We start from the raw sequence: 20,502 nt of genomic DNA, 5'->3' as shown, positions 1-20,502 counted from the left end.
GTCTGATTCAATCATTGCAACCTCACTTTCAGGAGGCCTATAATCTGCTCCACAATAGCCCTGGAAGAATGGGCTGCATTGCATACATATTTGGCTTTATTCTGGGGATTATAGTGGATTACACTTGTCTCTTAGCAACCATCTTTTTAAGGCATCCAGCCCCTAAAATTAAGCAGGAAGATGGATGTTCTCAAGGATATTGGGTTCATTGTAGATTTCAGAGTACATGGTGACCTTGAAAATGCACATTGACAGAATAGATCCATTTTCTGTTCATGAAGTCAGCTGCATTACGATACGTTGCTCTCAATGCAATGTATGTACAGTCTTAGTGCCCTGCATTTGTGTGAAGCCAGCTTTGTTGGCAAAGCTACAGCCCGAACTGCAGCACTTGACCTTGGCACAAGGAAACGAAGTGATATGCTGTGATCTGATTCAACTTGCATCAGTAACAGCCTGGATACATTTTGGTTTGAGGTGTGAGAGATCCTGCTGAGGTTACCACTGGAACCTTGGAAGCAGCAAATCACACAAAAACTTAGGACAGCTATCACCTTGATGACCTTTGAGATAAGATGGTTGCCCACCCCTTTGGAACATGAGTCCTGCTTCAACCTTCAGCACAGTTCTGAAATAGTGTTCTGGGTCAGTATCAGTCTGCAGTGGCAAAGGACCTTGCTCATCTTAAGGAAATGGTATCAAGGACGATGGACATTGGGCCTCCTGTACACATTCTGAGATGAAGTGGAGCTGAAACTTCTGCATGTGGAGGCTGTTCGGTAGAATCTGGAGGTTGCTGCTGGTCCTGGGGTTGTGGTACATCTGCTCCTCCTCAAATTCTCTGAACCTTGACAGCATCATGGCCACAGCAATGACACTCTACTGTTGCTGGATCCACAGGTCATGGTCTCAATGAGTCTGTGTGGGCAATATCAGGAACAGAACTGCCCTTACCAATGTGAGCAGTCAGCAGTCACATCACTCACAAATGACAATTTAGCATAGATCACCATAGAGGGGGGGAAGGTCGGCTCTAACAAGCAGGCCCATGGAATCCCTGTACCTATAATTTATTGTACCTAATTCCAATGTATGTATTACAATGTGATGCTGAGCAAATAGAATAAGAGATTGTAAGTGTGTTAGGACTTCTTCACTCATCCCGGTATTCCCACATCATCCAAGAAAGGCAGCATTGCATAAAAAGTTTTGGTGAATATTTACTATTTAAGCTATGAGGACATTAGCTCTGCTCTCTTGTGTAGCCTTTGAGATCTTCTGAGATGAACTCAGAAGAAGTCATATCAGATTCAAAATGCAATGTCTGTTTCTTTCAACATTCTCATCTGATGATTCTCTAGCACTTACTATTATCCATGACACTTTGGATTGTTTTTGTGAAATGTAGCCCTCAGATGAGATTTTTAAGGTTGCCTGTTGATTACTTCTGCTTCAGAGTGATGACAATGATCAATTTGTAATGGACAATGACATAGTCAATATCAGCATACAACTGGACATGATATGCACTTCACATCCAGGGCATTACAATACAGATGACTTTAAGCTGTACTGTGTACATGTCTGATTCATGCAATTGTCCCTTGCAGGGCCTCGTTTGCTCACAAATAGCTCCTGTGTGCTCCGAACATAAGAATAAGCACTTACTCCACTCCTCCAGATGTGCTAACAGCCATTATCCATTTTCATTAAGTATTTGAGACATGAACAATGATGGATGGCAATGCAGGCTGTGCTGTGCAGAATGAATCACAGGCTCCATCTGTCAAACTGGTTGACTTCCTGACATGCCTCCTCCCCAAAGCTCCATTTTCCTTTCTTATTGATACACCCTGTTGATCCCATCAGTTCGGAGCTTTCTACATTCACACCCAACTCTTTCATTAATGTTTTCACCTCCCAACATTACACCAAAGCCCCTGCTTACATGCCAACCATCATACTGCACTTTGCCCAATTTGGAGCCTGGGAGGCAGTCACAGTCAATGACTACTCCCTCACGGTAACCCATGCCCTCCAGTGCATTATTGTTTCCTACTCTGACACGTTGACTTACTCTTCATCACAATTATTGCCTGCCATCTCTGATCCTCACAATTAAATACCCCAATATCTTAACCACAACAGTGGCTCCTGAGAACTTGCCTTAATTTTCAGTGAACAGACACCTCCGGGCTGATCATAGTCAAACCTCTGGCAAATTTCGTAAGGTAGCCCTGGCCAATAGCTGACCGAATCTTTGACCTCTGTGCAGCTTTGCAACCCACTTAAGAATATCATTATGAGCTGATAGTGCCCACACGGCGTCATTGAGGCCATGACCACTGACTGAAGCTCACTCCCTATAGTGTATTGATGTGGAACCCCTGACTGATGCAGACTGACTGTGTTCAAGCTCTGACTGAGGTTGGATGTTGCCCTTGACTGACTGTGATGAGAACCCTTACTGACTAACCCAATTGATCTGGCCAAAGACTAATCCTTTTAGACTTTGAAACATGACTATTTGGCTGAAGCGCATGCAGTGTGTTTGCCACTTAAGCTGCTGGCACCTCGTGTAGGTGTGACACTGATGCAGCATGGTGCCATACAAAACATGTCCTGATAACCATGAAAAGCTGGCTAGCCTTGCATCTACACTAAATGGCAAGACATGGCAGAGTTACTGTGAACCACCAAGTTCTGAATGAGGCTGGAAGTGCAAAAAGCTAGGGCAAGTGGCGAACTTCCAAGTAGGCCATCTAGTTTCACTCCACCATGTGGCAGATTAGAAAACTGCATACAAATGGGGCGAACTTAGGTACTCATAACAGGTAAATACATGCAAACAGATCGTTTGATGCTCGATAGCGAGATTCTTCATCTTGCTGTTCAAACCTTGGACGGAGAATCAGTTATGTTTCTTGACACTGAGAATCTCATTTTTCCAATCTCTGTACACTTTACCATCTGAATCAAAATTGGCAATGTTGTTCAGGGGCTGGGAAATTCATCATTTTATATGCAATTCTGAACATTTGTCACTGAGACTGGATTAAATAATGCAAGAATTTTGAAGGAAGAGAGAAGTTGCAGTGGCAATTATCTTTTGCCATTTCTTGGATTTGGGGTGGTGCCAGAGGGCTGGATAATGTTGAAATTATGAGTTTGTTCAAAACAAGTTGTACAAACATACTGGAGGTTACCTTTAACCAGAAACTGAACTGGACAACATAAATACTGTAGCTACAAGAACAGGTCAATGGCTAGGAATCCTGTACCAAGTAACTTACTTCCTGACTGCCCAAAGCCTGTCTACCATCTACAAAGCACAAGTCAAGAGTGTGATGGAATGCTCCCCATTGGTAGAATGTGCGTTGATCCAACAACACTCATGAGGCTTGACCTCATCCAGGAGAAAGTAGCAGCTTGATAGGTATCACACATCGTACATCTATACACACAACAGAATTTCACCAAGGCTCTTCAGGCAGCACCTTTCAAATCCAAAATCACTATCCTCCAGAAGGGGAGGGGCAGCAGATACATGGGAACACCGCAATCTGCAAGTTCCCTTTAAGCCAATCACCATCCTGGCTTGAAAATATATTGTTGTTCCTTCAGTGTTTCTGGAAAAATCCTGGAACTCCTTCTCTGTAAGCACCCTAGGTCTACATATACAAAATGGACTGCAGCTGTTCAAGAAGGCAGCTCAGCCCAACCTTCTTAACGTCAATTAGTAATGGAAAATAAGTGGTGATCCAGACAGCAAAGCCCATATCCCATGTTTTAAAAAAAATTTCAGAAATTACAGTCCAGATTGGTTAATTTGGTGGTGGAGAAACTTGTAGAAATAATTATCTAGGCTAGAATTAGTTCAGACATGAATTAATCCACATTTTTTCCATAACAGTCAACATGGCTTTAAGAGAGAACCACATCTAACTTGTTGGAGTTTTTTTTTGAAAAGGTGCTAACAAGGGCAAGGCTGTTAATATTGTATACATAGATGTGAAAGATATTTAATACAGGGCCACACATAGACTTCTGAGGAAAATAATAGGTCATGGAATAAAAGGGTCAGCAGTAACATGGATACAAATTGTCTGACCAATAGGAACCTGAGAACAATGGTTAATGGGTATTGTTTGGGCTGGATAAAGTTTTGGAGATCCCCAGGGGTATTTGGGCTTTTGCTTTTCCTATGTACATAAATGATATAGACCTTGGTGAGCAGGTGACAACTTCAGAGTTTGTGGGGATGACACAAAACTTTATTCATGTTTTGTAAACATTGTAAACTGTGAGGAGGAGGGTGTTCTGAGGAAGGGTCACGGGACAAGATCATGAGGAAAGGTCACCGGTCCTGAAACATTAACCCTGATTGTTTCTTCACAGATGCTGCCAGACCTGCTGAATTTTACCAGCAACTTCTGTATTTGTTATTAAAGATTTCAGGCCAGGTAGCAGGAGATGTCAATAAAACATATAATATCCTAATTATTATTATTCATTAATTGGGGCAAAGGGAACAACAGTAGAGAAGTTATGTTAAATAATCAAAAACACTGTCTTAACCTCAGTTGGAGGGACTGTATACAGTTCTGTGAGCCACGCTTTAGGAAGGATGGGAATCTATGAAAAGTTTGCAGAAGAGGTTTATGAGATTGGTCCCAGTGATCAGTTCCTTCAGTTTTGAGGATAGATTGGAGCAATTGTGACAGTTTTCATTAGAGAGAAGGCTGAGGGGATATTTAATAGAAGTTTTCAAAATCATGAACATTTAGGACAAAGTAGAGAGAAACCATTCCCGCTGTAAAAAAGATTGAGAATGAGGGACATAGTTTTAAAGAGATATGTAAAAGAAGCAAATGGAAGGTGAGAGAAAAACATTTACATTCAGCAAGTCATCTGGTTTGCACTACCCAGAGTGTGGTGGAGTCAGATTCATTTGAGGTATTCAAGAAGTCACTGGAAGATTACTTAAATAGAAATAATGTACAAGGTTATGGGGAAAATGCAGACCGTTGGCACTAAGTCAAAATGCTGACAGAACTGGTATAGATAAAATTCTATCATCCTCTTCATTCAAAATACTTCCAGTTTTCACATCATTTGAAGCTTTTGAGAAGATCTGAAAAAAGTGTTCAAAATTCTGAACATCTAGGTAAAGTAGTTAATGTGGAAGTTTTTCTGTCAGTGAGAAGATTTAGAACTAGAGGACACCAATTCAAGGCAACTGGAAAAAGAAGCAATAATAACATGAGGAAAAGTCTTTATGGCAGCAAGTGATAAGGATCTGAAACATACTACTAAAAACTGTGCTTAAAGGATACAATTTTTGCTTTAAAAGGGGAATTAAAATAAGCACTGAAGAGAATGAAGTTGCTGGTTGTGTGGAAAGGGAGGAAGAATGACACCAGCAGAGTTGCTCTTTTGAATGGTGTTCATCTGCAATGTAACCTTCCTGTGATTCCACGGTCGATATTTGGGCCCAATGCTCTGCATGAAAATTGAAAATAAAATTGTGTAGTGATTCACCATATAATTTACTCTATAATTTGTATGATTCAAAATGAGTAGAAAAATACCAGATTCTAGGTCCAATAATTAACTACAATGAAGAGCAGGTTAAAAACAGCATTTATTTTCTGTCCAATATGATATTTTCTTCCATCTTCTGACTTTCTTTGCCTCTTACATGCCTCCCCAATTACTTGGTCATTAAAGAACTAAACGGAGATAACAAGATAAGTGCAATTGATCTCGTTCAGACACTTTTCATAAACTTGTTTCCTTCAGGTTTTTCCCTTCGGTCAGAATGTCTGTCACATGCTCAAAAGGCTAGGCATCTGGCAAACCACAAATAAATTAAACAAAAAAAAACACAAATGTCATTACCACTTGACAAAATGTAATAGCTCTTGACACAGAACAAATGACAGCAACATTCTTTCAGCAAACTAGCAACCACTGATTCCTTAAACATGCAGATACAGTAGGAATTAAAACATCTGAGTCATTTAAGACATGTATTTATTGCAGGGCTTTGAAGTGTATCACTGCAGTGTCTTAAAACTACTCCTCTACAAACTATCATAAGCATGTTGCTTTCCTTAGTCCCACACACATTTGATTTACAATTCTACTATTAACCCTGACATTATTTAGCACATAGGCACATTTACCTTGTGAGATGTTGGTTTGAATGGCAGAGATGGGTCCCCCTGCCAAAGACTGTTTTTATAAATAATGTACAGTAATGCCAATCAATAATGATGCTGAAACACATTAACCCTCCTATTTCTGTCTCACTGGAGTTGAAGTTAGAACAATTCATTTTCCATGATCAATAACCTGCTACATGACATGTAGAATTTTAATTTTAGCCACGATAGAGCACAGCTCCACAGAAATTACAATTTTCAAGTTGCATTGACCATTAACCTGTGAAAACAGCACAGCAAAATGTCAACTTATGCTTGCCACCTGGGTATTAAATATTAACTGCTTCATTTAAATTTAAATTAGTGAAATGGCGATAGGTGGAACATACGATGCCATTTGTTCATTAACATGGAGAGAAGCATACTAAACTGTAGTAGGATAGGAAAATGATGCAAACACAATGAAGCACAATCAAATTCAGTTGAACCTGATCTCAGCAAAAAAACAGATCTCCCCCAGAATAAAAGTTCCTTCAGGTATTTATCTGTAAACATCTCTCTCCATAAGTAACGTAAATGTCTCTTTAGTATCGCCATGTCTAACTGAAGCTGAAATAGAAGGAATGGATCATACACAGCACAGAGAAGATGAAAGTGTTTTTGTGGTTGAAAATGTCGGGAGCGCTATGGCTCAACCATCGGATACAGGTGGAGTAACCCAGCCATATTTCTCATGTGTCTTCACCAAACTTTTGAATGTTGCTTCAGCTTCTTTACGAGTGAAAGCTTTCTTTGTCTTCCCTACTTTTCTGCAAATTCGTCCCTATATCAGATGAAGAAAACAGAAAATAAAATGGGTCAGTATTTCTGTTCATTGCAATGACAGGAAGCAACCAATTCTCACATAGCAAAAGGAGCACCATTGTCTTGAGGAGGTACTTATAAAGAAAACAATGGTCCCCCTTTAAGCCTACCAACAATACTAAAGTCTGTAAGGATGTGCAATATTAACAGCCAGTGGGAAGAGCAATTTTGGTGTTCCCAGCAAAAAGCCTGATCTATAGTTCTTAAAATATTATTTAAATTTGAATGACAACAAATTTACCAATCAAGTGAATACTCATCCATGGAAAAGCCAGCAGATGAGTCTTAGAGGACTACAGGTAGACTGATCAGTTTGGAACAGCTGGGACAACTGGTGGAACAGTTTGGAAGGGATACAAGGTTAGGAATAATGGGGAGGCATTAGTGGACTGCAAGGAATCAACAGAATAAAAAGTGCTTGGGTGATTTGGTTTGCTAGATAATGTGCCAGGTGGTCCAGATGGAAATCTCCCCAAGAATCTGTAAGTCTGTTTAAAAAGATTCATTGTGAAACCACTGTTAAGGAGACTGCAGCTAAGCTCATATTTGTACCTTTCTCTGATGACTGATATTTAAATATACCGAATAAAGAAATGTTTAAAAATAAAATCAACATATTATCTGCATCAACTGCCACTTGTATGAAATGAAGTATATCAACATTCACACCATTGCTCACTTACAGAGAAGACACATTAAAATGGTTCAGGATAATTGTGGGTGATATTTTTCAGATACTAATGGAGAAGAGGTTTGATGTTGTTGCCGGTCAAGTGCATCTAGTGTGAAGAGGATGCACCACAGCCACCTGAAAATATGATGGCTGGGTGTTTGCTTCCTGCTACATGGACTGAGACGACCTGACTGCAGATTAGGAAGAATATGAGGCTTCAGGAAAGATGCCAAGGCTGTTTTTCCGAACAGATTATTGCAGCAATTACTTCTCCCAGTTATACAGATAAGGATTTTCTGTTCTGATTCGCTCTTCTAAGTTGCTTACAAACAGTTTGAATCATATGCATGGCTTAATAGCAAAAGGTGCATTTCCAAAAAGAATGTTATGGTTTCAGTTATCATAAACCAACTTAACAGTTTAACCTAATAAGTATTTCCAGCACACAGTAGTTGAATACTCTGTTCCTGGCATTTACAGAGAGCCACAGGACAATGAAATGCGTGCATTAATGTCCTTGCAAAATGCAAAGTGGCAAAATAGGGTAGTTGCACAGAAACTTGGTGGGAATGGACAGACTTAAGAATTGTGTGAGACTGTTGTTAAAGATCAGAAAACATGAAATTTTATAGTGCTAATGCCATATGCATTTGAACAGAAGTGTGCTAATGTACAGCTCCCTGACAACATGATTTTAAATTTACATAGATGAGGGTTAACACTCCATAATGTAATTAAATACTGACATTAAAATTTAAAAGTATAAGTATTACATGCTATATCCACTGTTTGCAATTGTTGAGGAAGCAGTGATTACAGATATTATCGCACACTCTGTTGGGTTGATGTTGCAACAATTATTTCATAAATAAATGGTTGTCCAACTGTGCACTTTCTCAACTATTTTTCAAGTTTCAAAAATCTCTTTAAATAATTTAATAATAATCTTTGCTTAAGGGCTGAATCTTTCAGATCTTTCTGTTTACATGAGTATTACACTGTTTTTATTTGGAGAGTTTTTCACCTTGAAGCCTAGTGAGTTTTCTCACTGCATTTTACCAAATTACCTCATTAACTATCTGCACTGCTCTGAAAGTGTCAGTCACACCCATTGCAGGCCCCATTTTACCATGCACTATTTCCAGAACAACTTGCCACTCAGCACAGCTCCTGGAATTCAAGAGCATCCCCTATGCCTGTGCCATCTTAAAAAGAATGTTGTGCACCTGTTCGATCTCTCTCAGTCCAAAGCAGCTCTGCACAGCTCCTGACATTTGTCACAGCGTGGCTGACAGGAAGAAATTGGCACTTAGCAGGGATCTGGAGGGCCTGCTGGACAGTGTGATGCAGAGATGGGACTTGCTCTTCCACCTGGGCCAGCAGTGGAGGCGAGGATACCAGCCTGGCCTAAGGTAGGCATCCATGTTAAAGCAGCCTCAGCCGTCTGAAGAAGTGCTCAGCATTGTAAGAAGGGAATTAACAACCTTCTCCATTCCAGCAGTTTAAAATGCCACCATTTTCTCTCTGATATCTCATTGAATGAGAGTATGTTTGCGGGGAACATACAAAATGACTGTAAAAGTTTTGATTGTCATGAGAAGAGAAAAGAATTAGTGGAGACAAATATAGGTCCCTGAGAAGGAAGGTATAATGGGGAACAAAGAGATGACAGACCGATTAAATACATATTTTGGTTATATCTTCAAAAAAGACACAAAAGGTATCCCACAAGTGTCAGAGAATACAGGCCTATTGACAGAGAGGAACAGAAGTAAATCGACACAAGTAGGAAAATGGTAGAGGGGAAACTGATAGGATTAAAGGCTGACAAATCCCTGGGCTTCATGATCTACATTCTAAAGTACTCGGTGAAGTAGCCCTAGAAATAGTGGATACATTGGCCACCTTTCAAGATTTTATAGATTCTGGAACAGTTTCTATGGACTGGAGGGAAGTCAATGTAACCCCATTATTTAAATAAGGTAGATGGAAAACAGGAAATTACAGACTACTTAGCCTGATGTCATTTGTAGGGAAAATGCTAGAATCCACAATAAAAGATCTAATAGCAAAATACTTGGAAAACAGTGACAGGATCAGACAGAGTCAGCTTGGATTTACAGAAGTGAAATACTGCTTGACAGATCACCTGGGGTTTTTGAGGATACAACTAGTTGAGTTGATATGCAGGGACCAATGGGATGTTGTTTATTTGGACTATGAGAAGGCTTTTGATAAGGTCCCATCTAAAAGATTAGCAAGTATAATTGAAAAGCATGCGATTCAGATAGTGTACTGACATGGACAGGGAACTGACTGGCAGAAAGCAAGCACAGTAGGAATAAACAAGTCATTTTCTGAGTGGCAGACCGTGACCAGCAGAGTGCTATTTTTTAAAAGGATCTCATCATCCTTGCAGAGGTGTAGAGCTGGATGAACACAGCAGGCCAAGCAGCATCTTAGGAGCAGGAAAGCTGGCTTTTTGGGCTAAGACCCTTTATCAGAAATAGGGGAGGAGAAGAGAATTCTGAAATAAATAGGGGGAGAGGGGGATGCGGATCGAAGATGGATAGAGGAGAAGATAGGTGGAGAGGAGACAGACAAGTAGAACAGGACGGGATGGAGCCAGTAAAGGTGAGTGTAGGTGGGAGGTAGGGAGGAGATAGGTCAGTCCAGGGAGGACAGACAGGTCAAGGGGGTGTGATGAGATTAGTAGGTAGGAAATGGGGCTGAGGCTTGAGGTGGGAGGAGGGGATAGGTGAGAGGAAGAGCAGGTTAGGGATGCAGGGGCGAGCTGGGCTGGTTTTGGGATGCAGTAGGGGGAGGGGAGATTTTGAAGCTTGTGAAATCCACATTGATACTATTGGGCTGCAGGGCTCCCGAGCGGAATATGAGTTGCTGTTCCTGCAACCTTCCGGTGGCATCACTGTGGCAATGCAGGAGGCCCAGGATGGACATGTCGTCTGAGGAATGGGAGGGGGAGTTGAAATGGTTCGCGACAGGGAGGTGCAGTTGTTTATTGCGAACCGAGCACTGATGTTCTGCAAAGCGGTCCCAAGCCTCCACTTGGTTTCGCCAGTGTAGAGGAGGCCACAACGGGTACAGCGGATGCAGTATACCACATTAGCTGATGTGCAGGTGAACATCTGCTTGAAGTGAAAAGTCTTCTTGGGCCATGGGATGGGGGTGAGGGAGGAGGTGTGGGGGCAGGTGTAGCACTTCCTGCAGTTGCAGGGAAAAGTGCTGGGTGTGGTGGGGCTGGAGGGGAGTGTGGAGCGGACAAGGGAGTCACAGAGAGAGTGGTCCCTCCGGAAAGAAGACAAGGGTGGGGATGGAAAAATGTCTTTGGTGGTGGGTGTCGGATCGGACCCCACCACCAAAGACATTTCTCCCTCCCCACCCTTGTCTGCTTTCTGGAGGGACCACTCTCTCTGTGACTCCCCTGTCCACTCCACACTCCCCTCCAGCCCCACCACACCCAGCACTTTTCCCTGCAACTGCAGGAAATGCTACACTTGCTCCCACACCTCCTCCCTCACCCCCATCCCATGCCCCAAGAAGACTTTTCACATCAAGCAGATGTTCACCTGCATATCTGCTAATGTAGTATAGTGCATCCGCTGTACCCGTTGTGGCCTCCTCTACAGGGGGGGAACCAAGCGGAGGCTTGGGGACCGCTTTGCAGTTTACCTATGCTTGGTTCGCAATAAACAAATGCACCTCCCAGTCACGAATCATTTCAACACTCCCTCCCATTCCTCAGATGACATGTCCATCCTGGGCCTCCTGCAGTGCCACAATGATGCCACCCTAAGGTTGCAGGAACAGCAACTCTTATTCCGCTTGGGAGCCCTGCAGCCCAATGGTATCAATGTGGATTTCACAAGCTTCAAAATCTCCCCTCCCCCTACTGCATCCCAAACCCAGCCGAGTTCGTCCCTGCATCCCTAATCTGTTCTTCCTCTCACCTATCCCCTCCTCCCACCTCAAGCTGTACCCCCATTTCCTATCTACTAACCTCATCCCACCCCTTGACCCGTCCGTCCTCCCTGGACTGACCTATCTCCTCCCTACCTCCCCACCTACACTAACCTTTACTGGTTCCATCCCCACTTGTCTGTCTCCCTCTCCGCCTATCTTCACCTCTATCCATCTTCGATCTGCCTCCCCCTCTCTCCTTATTTATTTCAGAACTCTTTTCCCCTCCCCCATTTCTGATGAAGGGTCTAGGCCTGAAATGTCAGCTTTCCTGCTCCTAAGATTCAGCTTCGCCTGCTGTGTTCATCCAGCTCTACACCCTGTTATCTCGGATTCTGCAGCATGTGCAGTTCCTATTACCTCATCATCCTTGCACCTCTGTGAAGGAAAATGTTAATGACCAAGTCTATTGCAGGAGTTATTGGATGGTGCCACCCAAGTGGTCCAGGCACTGCAATTACATCGTCAGATGACTGATCACCTGCACAACGGTTGTACAGCCTCTGGGATTCCTGTAGACTGGTTAGTAGACTTCTGTTCAACCGTATCCCTTGCCCCCAAGGATCCAACTATCGATTGGGGTACAGTTAGGGATTACCGTTCATGTCTCTACCAGTCTCCTTTCATCTGGTTAGCAACAAAGATTGCTAGCAAACTGTGTACTTCCCTGAAAATTCTACATTACTCCTTTAGTGAGGTCTTTAACAAGTTTAGGAAGGTGGACAAGATCACTGTCCTGGCCCTGAACACAGCAAGCACCAGGAATGGTGCAACTAAACTGACATTCCAATCGGTGTTGATATTTTAAGATCTCATCTGTGTCTGTTCATGCTTCCATTGTGGCCCAAAATGTTCGCCCAGTTTCTCATATTAACTACCCACACAGATTTCCTGACTAGACTTGGTGGTAAAAGCTCTCTGTACTATCCTTAACATTTGCTTGACAAGTATTTGTGAGATTCCTCTGTTCAGTATTTTAATTAAGTCATAATATTTAAAATAAACTAGTTAATACCTACTGAATATATGTGAGTGTAAGTCAATCTCATGTAAAAGTCAATCACCTATTTTTGGTCAAAAAGTCTGGAATTTTCGATATATCTCATGTAAACGTTGACCCTAGGTCCTCACAGATAACAAACCAACATTTGTGATACCAATATCCAGTACATAAATGTTACGATGAGGAAATGAATCCTTTTATTGGGCTATTAAATGGTTTGAAATTTCTTCCTCATTTTGTATTAAAATGGCCTCTGGAAAAAACACAAGAAAAATACTGCAGTGTTTAAACTGAATGTTATTGAAGTTGCAGAGAAGGCAAATAACTGTAGCAGCAAGAGAATTTTGAGTTTCGGAGAAACTTGTGAGAATCTGGAGAAAGATAGCAAACCAGCTTCAGACAATGTCAAAACGACAGTGTGCCAACTGAGGTAATCCTAACAATGGCCACAACTGGAGAAAAAAGTTGCGAGTACTTGAAAATTGTCAAAATGGAAAATCTGTTAGTCATGAAGCCATCCGAATACATGCGTGAAACAAATCAAAGAAGGATGGAATTTGGGATTTTAAGGAAAGTGCTGGATGGTGCACAAGGTTCAAGAGAAGGCATGACTTCGCACTTTGGCAGAAAACTAAGATTGCACAAAAGCTGCCTGCTGAACTAGAAGATAATTATTACAGAAATTACTGTAATTTGTTGTTTTTTTTTCTTTATTTGTTTAGAGGCACTTGGGCTTCTGCTAATAATATGGTATTTTGAACTGTTGTATGAATTTCTGCCCCACAAAAGTGGTATTCATGTAATGGTAAACCCCAAAAATTTAATCTTAAAAAATGTCTAAACATTTTGACTTTTACACAAGTATATACAGTGTGTTAAAATAACATGGGCAGAAATTTAAAGCAAGTGCACCTTCCAGTTCACTAAAAAGATGGTTTCCCCTTGAATTTGTATCCTTGTAAATTGTCCTGATGAGTGTAATATGAATAATCTTGACAAAGTGTCTTTTTGCAGCAATAAATGAAACCTGAGCCAAATAAATTTAGTGTGAAATTCCAATTAATTATTACTATTCAATGCAGTTAAACATTAATGGATCAAGTACATGGCAAATGCTCAAAAGAAGATTGGCTGATCTGGTGAGTCCATCATGATACAGCAACACTAGTATCGCGATAAAATATTGTTGAATCACAGCACTAAAGCAATCATTTTCCAACTTTCTATTCCCATCAGGGAAACCTGCTTCCTGAAATCACTCTGAAAAATGCAGGCATCCACCACATGCTTTTTGAGTTATTAATCATCGGTAGTATATTTGTGTTTCTGACATACATTCCCATTAAGCAAAGCTTTCTATTGTTAGCCTGCTGAGAAAAAATGACTCCTTCTAAATAAAGGTCACTTAGTGGAAAGAAGCAGAAATTATTGTTATAAAATGTCAACATTTAGATTGAACAGTGCTGATGAAATATTTTGATGAATACCATTGAATTGGGCTTGATAGTCTCAGAATGATGGCAAATGGAGCTCAATGGCTACTTTGCACAAATAGGAACATTTAGCTTTACAGGCTAACAAAGTTTGGAGCTGGATGAACACAGCAGGCCAAGCAGCATCTCAGGAGCACAAAAGCTGACGTTTTGGGTCTAGACCCTTCATCAGAGAGGTTTACAGGCTGTTATGTTATAGATGAAGGATACTTTTTAATTTGTTGTTGGGATGTGACCATCTCTGGCAAGATCAATGTTTATTACCCATTCCCAACTCCCCTTGAGAAGTTAGTGGACAGCTGTTTTCTTGAACGACTCCAGGCCACTGGCTCTGGGTATACCCACAAGTGCTGTTGTTTATGGAGCACCAGGATTTTGACTTTGCGAAAGTAAAGGCTTGGCAATATAGTCTCAGACTAGGATTGGTGAGTTATCTGGCGGGGATATCTGACACCATTCATATGAGGTTAGGAATCCAAGAGTTATTAATTTTTTAAAAACAAGATTAACTCTACAATCGAGTAACTTTCTTTCACAAAGACATTTGCTAGGAATTTCCACAGCTGCTTTTGTTCTGATGCTATTACATATCTTAACATTTCTGACAAAGTTACCGCAGGAGTAGGGTAGAAAATGTGATGAATTTCCCAATGATAGGACTCATACTACTTACATGATTATGGGCACGAACAATCAGCTCAACAGGTGGAAATTATACAAGTGTCATTAGCCGGTATCCAAAATGAGCCCAAATTTGTCCCGAGATAACATCCACATCTGTATATTTTACAGTAAGGGTCACTGGTCAGCAATCAAACTCAGTGGATTGAATCCAATTGTACTGCCATCTGACATTGGTTTGTTGATGTTCCAACTCAACTGTCCATCAACATATCAACTTTATTCCACTACAGGAACTCAGACAGAATTTTGGATTCTTGTGTTGTATATTCTCTGTCTACTTTTTATGACCAGAGTGTTTTGCCATACCTATGCAATCTGAATTCCCTTGGCATACATTTGCACGCACAAATTACTTTTGCTTTGGTCTCAAAACCTATTTTTCTGGGCAATTTTAATCCAGTCCAATGCAGCAGGAAAAATGGTAACTGGGCCCCAATTAATTATGGGAGAGATCACACATCAATTTGCTAGCAACTGCGAAACACCCCCTCAAATGATTAAATCAGAGGTGGGAAGGGGCCAACAATGAGAAACTTGCCTGTTTATATCCTTATTCAGCAAATCACATTTTGGTTTCTCCCTTTATGATGCCCCTCAGTTTAATAATTCACATTGTTCCACTAAGCTCGGTTTTAATTTGAAAAAATGTTTTATCTCTTTACTGCACTACCACCACATTCTTCCTCCATCACCAGCCTTGGGATTAGGATTTCTCCCTGCTGCAAAAAGTGTTCATTTCTGTTTGGTTATTCTGCTGAATTATGTTAACCTCTGGTTGCTATTCCCTGTCACTATCTGATTCCTTAAACCCTTTCCTTCGTTGCTCCAATCTTAGCTGCAACAAATGCAAGGGTAAGGCACTTCTTTGTTATTAAGATTGAGATAATTAACTCAGCTAGGTTCAAACATCTGAGTCATTGATAATACATTGTAAATTCCTGAGATCAAAAACATTTATCCATGTGGCATTTCATTTGTTGTATTCAGCCACTTATTCCTTCTAACTTTTTAAATCCATGTTAACAAAATAACCTCACACTTGTGGTGCAATGGTAATGTCCCTAACTCTGAGCTATAAGGTTCAACTGAGCCTAGAAGTCCCACTTGTCACAGAGGTTTGTGACAACAGTTACAAACAGATTAATTAAAAATATATATGTAGATCTCATGAATACTGGTACTGCATAATTACATGTGTATTCTGTAAAATGCATTCTGAAAATCTATACTATCAGTTCTTGCCATCCAATTTCCCAGCTTCATTATCATCCAACTTTAACTGATTTTTCAAATGTAGTTTTCCTTTCACGCTGACCCTGCTGTGTAATGTCATAAATTCGCAAGTGCCCTGTGAGACAAACTTTAACAATGGATTCTTGTATCTTCTCCACTCGTAATGCAAGATAGCTTGCCTATGGCTTGCTGTTTTCTTTCCCCCACCTTTACTGAACAGTGGATGTACATTTGGTGCCTTCCTACCTATAGAATTTTACTAGAATCTAGGGAATTCTGGGCAATCAAAGCAAATGCATCCACTGACTATGCAGCTACCTCTTTTAAAATCCATCGAGATGAAGGGAATTAGATTTTGTGACATTAAGTTCTCCTAATACACATAATTTACTAATATTAATTATTTTTAAGGTTCTTCACTTTCATTCTGATAGTTCACAATTTCTAGTATATCTTTTGTTGCTTCTCCTGAGAAGACAGATACAAAATATCAGTTCAACATCGCTGCCCTGCGATAGGGGCAGGATTAGAGTTAGGGTTCCCTGTTATAACTTTTCCAGGCTCTTTAAAGGATGCAAAGTTTCTTTTGCTAATTTGTTAAATGTTCCTTACTAGCTTACTCCCATGTTCTGCTTTCTCCCACTTGATCAACTTCTTGGTTACCATCTGCTGATTTTTAAAATATCCTTGATATGGTATGACTGCAAAGTTTAGATCCAATTCATAGGTTTAGGATCGCCTAGCTATATCTATTGCATGCTGTTCCTGTTGGTTGGTATGTAGTTCTGCTTTGTAGCTGCACTAGGTTAACACCTCACTTTAAGGCATGCCCCCTTTCACTTTTCATTGAACCAGTATTTTGCACCCCATCCCTGGTTTGATGGTAATGGCTGAATGGAGGATATCCCATGAGACAAACTGTGGTCCAGTACAGTTCTGCTATTGCTGATGGCCTCCATGCCCACATAGATACTCAGTATTGTGTTACTAGATCTATGCAAAATCTAACCTAAGCAGCATGGTTGTAGCGTCTCACAATATCAAGGAGGGTATCCATGTGTAGTTGTACCTTTGGATCCTTCTTTACTTCTCTCAGGTTCTTCCCAACAAAGTAGATAAGTGTTCTTGGTATCGGCAACAGGGGGACAACATGAACTTTAAGATTCAATGCTGCAGTTGCAGAAAGAGGTATCCTTTTGCCTTGACTATGCTATTAACTACTACCATTGTATTTTCTTCTACTCCCCTAATTTACGCAGCTTCCTGTGCTATGGTATCATAACATAATTTTCTTGCCCTCTCATCTGTCCTTGTTCTTTGAATCAGTCGGACAATGACAAAGAGTCTTCCCCTACTGGGTCAGAGATCCCTTTACCTAGCTGGGATGGGTCATATTTTCATGTCTTTGATCGTTTTCTGAAGATGAAACCACAGCCGGAATAAAAGGATGCATTGACTTTAGGGTCTTACCCCTACCCACTGAACTGTGATACCTGTACTTCCGACTCATGCTCCACAAATCTAAGACAAAATTAGTCGGCTTCTAACTTGCTACAGATGCTGCTGCTGAAAATTATGCTGCTGTCAGCTCTCAGATGCTGTAGATGTGACAAAGCTTCTGCATTGTCATCTCTATTTTACCTTGTTTAATTCCAAATTTTTTGTTTATTTTTTAGGTTTTTAAAAATTACTTAATCTAACTAGTTTAAATTATTAATTTATTAAATGTATTAAACAATATTGAATGATTGGAATGACGAGGATTAATCAGGGACAGTCAGAATGGATTTGTTAGAGGGAGATCCTGCCTGACTATTTGAGTTTTTTGAAGTGGTGGCTGAGCATTTTCAGCATAAAGCATTTGATGTCATTTACATGGACTTCAGTAAGGCCCTTGACAAGGTCCCATGTAGAAGATCCAAAAAGCCCAGGGGATCCAAGGCACGTTGGCGAGCTGAATCCAAAAGTGGCTTACAAATAGGTGGCAATGAGTGATGGTGGAGGGTTGTTTTTGTAATTGGAAACCTGTGGCCAACTATCTTCCCGGATTGTTGTTGGGTCCCTTGCTCTTTGTTATGTACACAACCGACTTGGATGTTAATGGAGAATGTTTAATTAGTAAGTCTGCAGATGACACAAAAATTCAAAGTGTTGATGGTCTCAGGCTACACTCTGATTTGATCAGCTGATAAACTGGGAAGAGCAATGGTACATTGGAATTTAATCTTGGTAGGTGTCAGGTGATGTATCTTGGGAGATCTAATAAGACAAGGAAATGCACAATGAATTGTAGGTCCCTAGGGAGTACTGAATAACAATGAGACCTTGGTGCACAACTCCATTGTTTCCTGAAGACGACAGCACAGGTTGAAGAAGGCATATGGGCTGCTTACCTTCATTAGTTGGGGCACAGAATATAGGAGCCAGGAATTTTTGCTACAACTTTATAAAATATTGGTTAGACCACAGATGGAGTATTGCGTGCAGTTCTGGTTACCACACTATTGGAAGATGGTGATTACTTTGGAAAGGGTACAGAGAAGATTCACCAGGATGTTGCCCGGGATGAAAAGTGTCAGTTATGAGGAGACACTGGATAGGTTGGGTTTGTTTCCTTGCCACAGAGGAAACTGTAGGGGAACCTAACTGAGGTGTACAAAATTATGAGACAGAATAGATCATGAGAATATCTTCCCAATGGTAGACACATCTAAGACCACAGGGCATAGGTTTAAGGTTTAAGGTGAGAAGTGTGTGGTTTAGAGGAAAGCAGTTTTCACTCAGAGGACGGTAAACATACGGAATGAGCTGCCTGAGAGACTGGTGGAGAAAGGTACTGTTGCAATGTTTAAGAAGCATCTGGATGAGTACTTAAAATGCTGGGGACTTGTAGGCTATGGACTAAATGGAGGTAAATGGGATTAGTGTAATTTAGTGTTTGTTTGATTCTCTGGAATCAGATTTTCATCCTTGACACAGTACTGAACCAGCAAACAACATTCTTTGTGAATGTGACAATACTACAGTGTTGCTTCTCATCTTGATCATTATATCTTTTGGTCAGCTTGCTACAGCATTGTCCTTCAATGCTTGATCGTCGTTGTCCAGCTGAATGGAACTCCATTACTTGCTAGCACTGTCATCATCCAATCTCAAGTGTCTTTGAACATTTTTCTATGTTAAAGCAATTCCTTCTCCATGTAGTTTATGTTTTGTTGTTGCCATTGTTGCTGCTGCTCCAGTTACCTGATGGTGTTACTCAGTTACTTTGGCTCAACTATTGGCTACTTAAATCTAACAGAAACTAGCTCCTTGGTCGACTGAATGCTTTTATGATGGGTATAAGCAGGTGACCTTGTGATACACAAGTTTTTTCATCTGCTTCAGCGCCTGCCCACAAAGTAATAGTTCTCAACTCCGTTTGAATCTGTGCCATGCTAGGGGCTAAATAAAGAGGCCACAAACACTGGCTGAACAGGGCAGAAGAAATAGCTGATAAAATTTAAATAAAATGCTATAGGAACTCAGCAGGTCTGGCAGCATCTGTGGAGAGAGAATCTGAGTTAATGTTTTGTGCTCAGCTGAATTACGAAAAAGAGCAAAATGTTAACTCTGTTTCTCTCTCCACAGATGTTGGCGAGAACTGCTGTGCTTCTCTCGCATTTTCAGTTTTTATATCATATCTCCAAATGGAGAAGTTTGAAATGTGCAGCAGCAAAGTGTGGCTGTCCCACATTTGTTTCTGAAAGATGCTAAGCTATGGCACAAATTCACTGCTCCTGCACTGCTCATCATGTATAAGCAAACACATACTCAAGCTGTGATTTACGCAAGACTTTTCACAAAATCTACATAAAACCACTGCAGCACAATTTACCTATGTGACACATGTAAATGCCACATTGGGTGCTTGATTTGCAGCTTGGCTTTTCAGCAAACATAATGAGGCAATTCTCTGAGTGCTGCAATCAGCACAGAATCTCATTTGTAGTGACTGCAGATCATAAAATTATGTCTACAATGCTGCAACTGTGCTATCTGCCAGTGAGTCTCTGTGCTGAGAGCACAGCCTTTTATATTGCCTTTTATATTCTGCTTGGACAAGAAAACATTTTCCAACAAAAAACACTTGATTTCTTTTCATACTAAATGCCAAGAAAATCTCTATTGTAAAATTAAATTCAGTTCGCAGTTATACAGCTGCAGACTTCTCAGAAATTCCATGTGTTGCTGGAGTTTTACTTAGACCCATTTTAGGGAACTTTAAAAGTAAATAAGTCAGCATCTTCTCAGGCCCTTAACGATGCGGGCTATCTTGAAAAACGTGGAAAAATCGTGCGATAAATTGAGCAAAATCTTTCTCAATATCAAGAACTATAAGTTGCACTTTCCAACTCCGTTCCTGAC

General features: G+C 40.7%; 1 protein-coding gene across 1 annotated transcript in view; it reads right to left on the bottom strand.

Annotated features, from left to right (window-relative positions):
* Positions 1 to 5,626: 5,626 nt before the first annotated feature.
* Positions 5,627 to 20,502, bottom strand: part of ube2ql1 (ubiquitin-conjugating enzyme E2Q family-like 1) — a 45,834-nt gene continuing 30,958 nt past the window's right edge. The window contains exon 2 of the mRNA XM_048560151.2: positions 5,627 to 6,990. Within this exon, the coding sequence (XP_048416108.1) occupies positions 6,859 to 6,990 (132 nt within the window). The 3' untranslated portion in view covers positions 5,627 to 6,858. The remainder of the gene's footprint in view (positions 6,991 to 20,502) is intronic.

The sequence above is a fragment of the Stegostoma tigrinum genome, chromosome 2 (assembly GCF_030684315.1).
Source record: "Stegostoma tigrinum isolate sSteTig4 chromosome 2, sSteTig4.hap1, whole genome shotgun sequence".
In the NCBI taxonomy this organism is placed as follows: Eukaryota; Metazoa; Chordata; class Chondrichthyes; order Orectolobiformes; family Stegostomatidae; genus Stegostoma; species Stegostoma tigrinum.
Note: the sequence above shows the minus strand (reverse complement) of the source record. Positions and strands in the feature narration are given on the sequence as shown.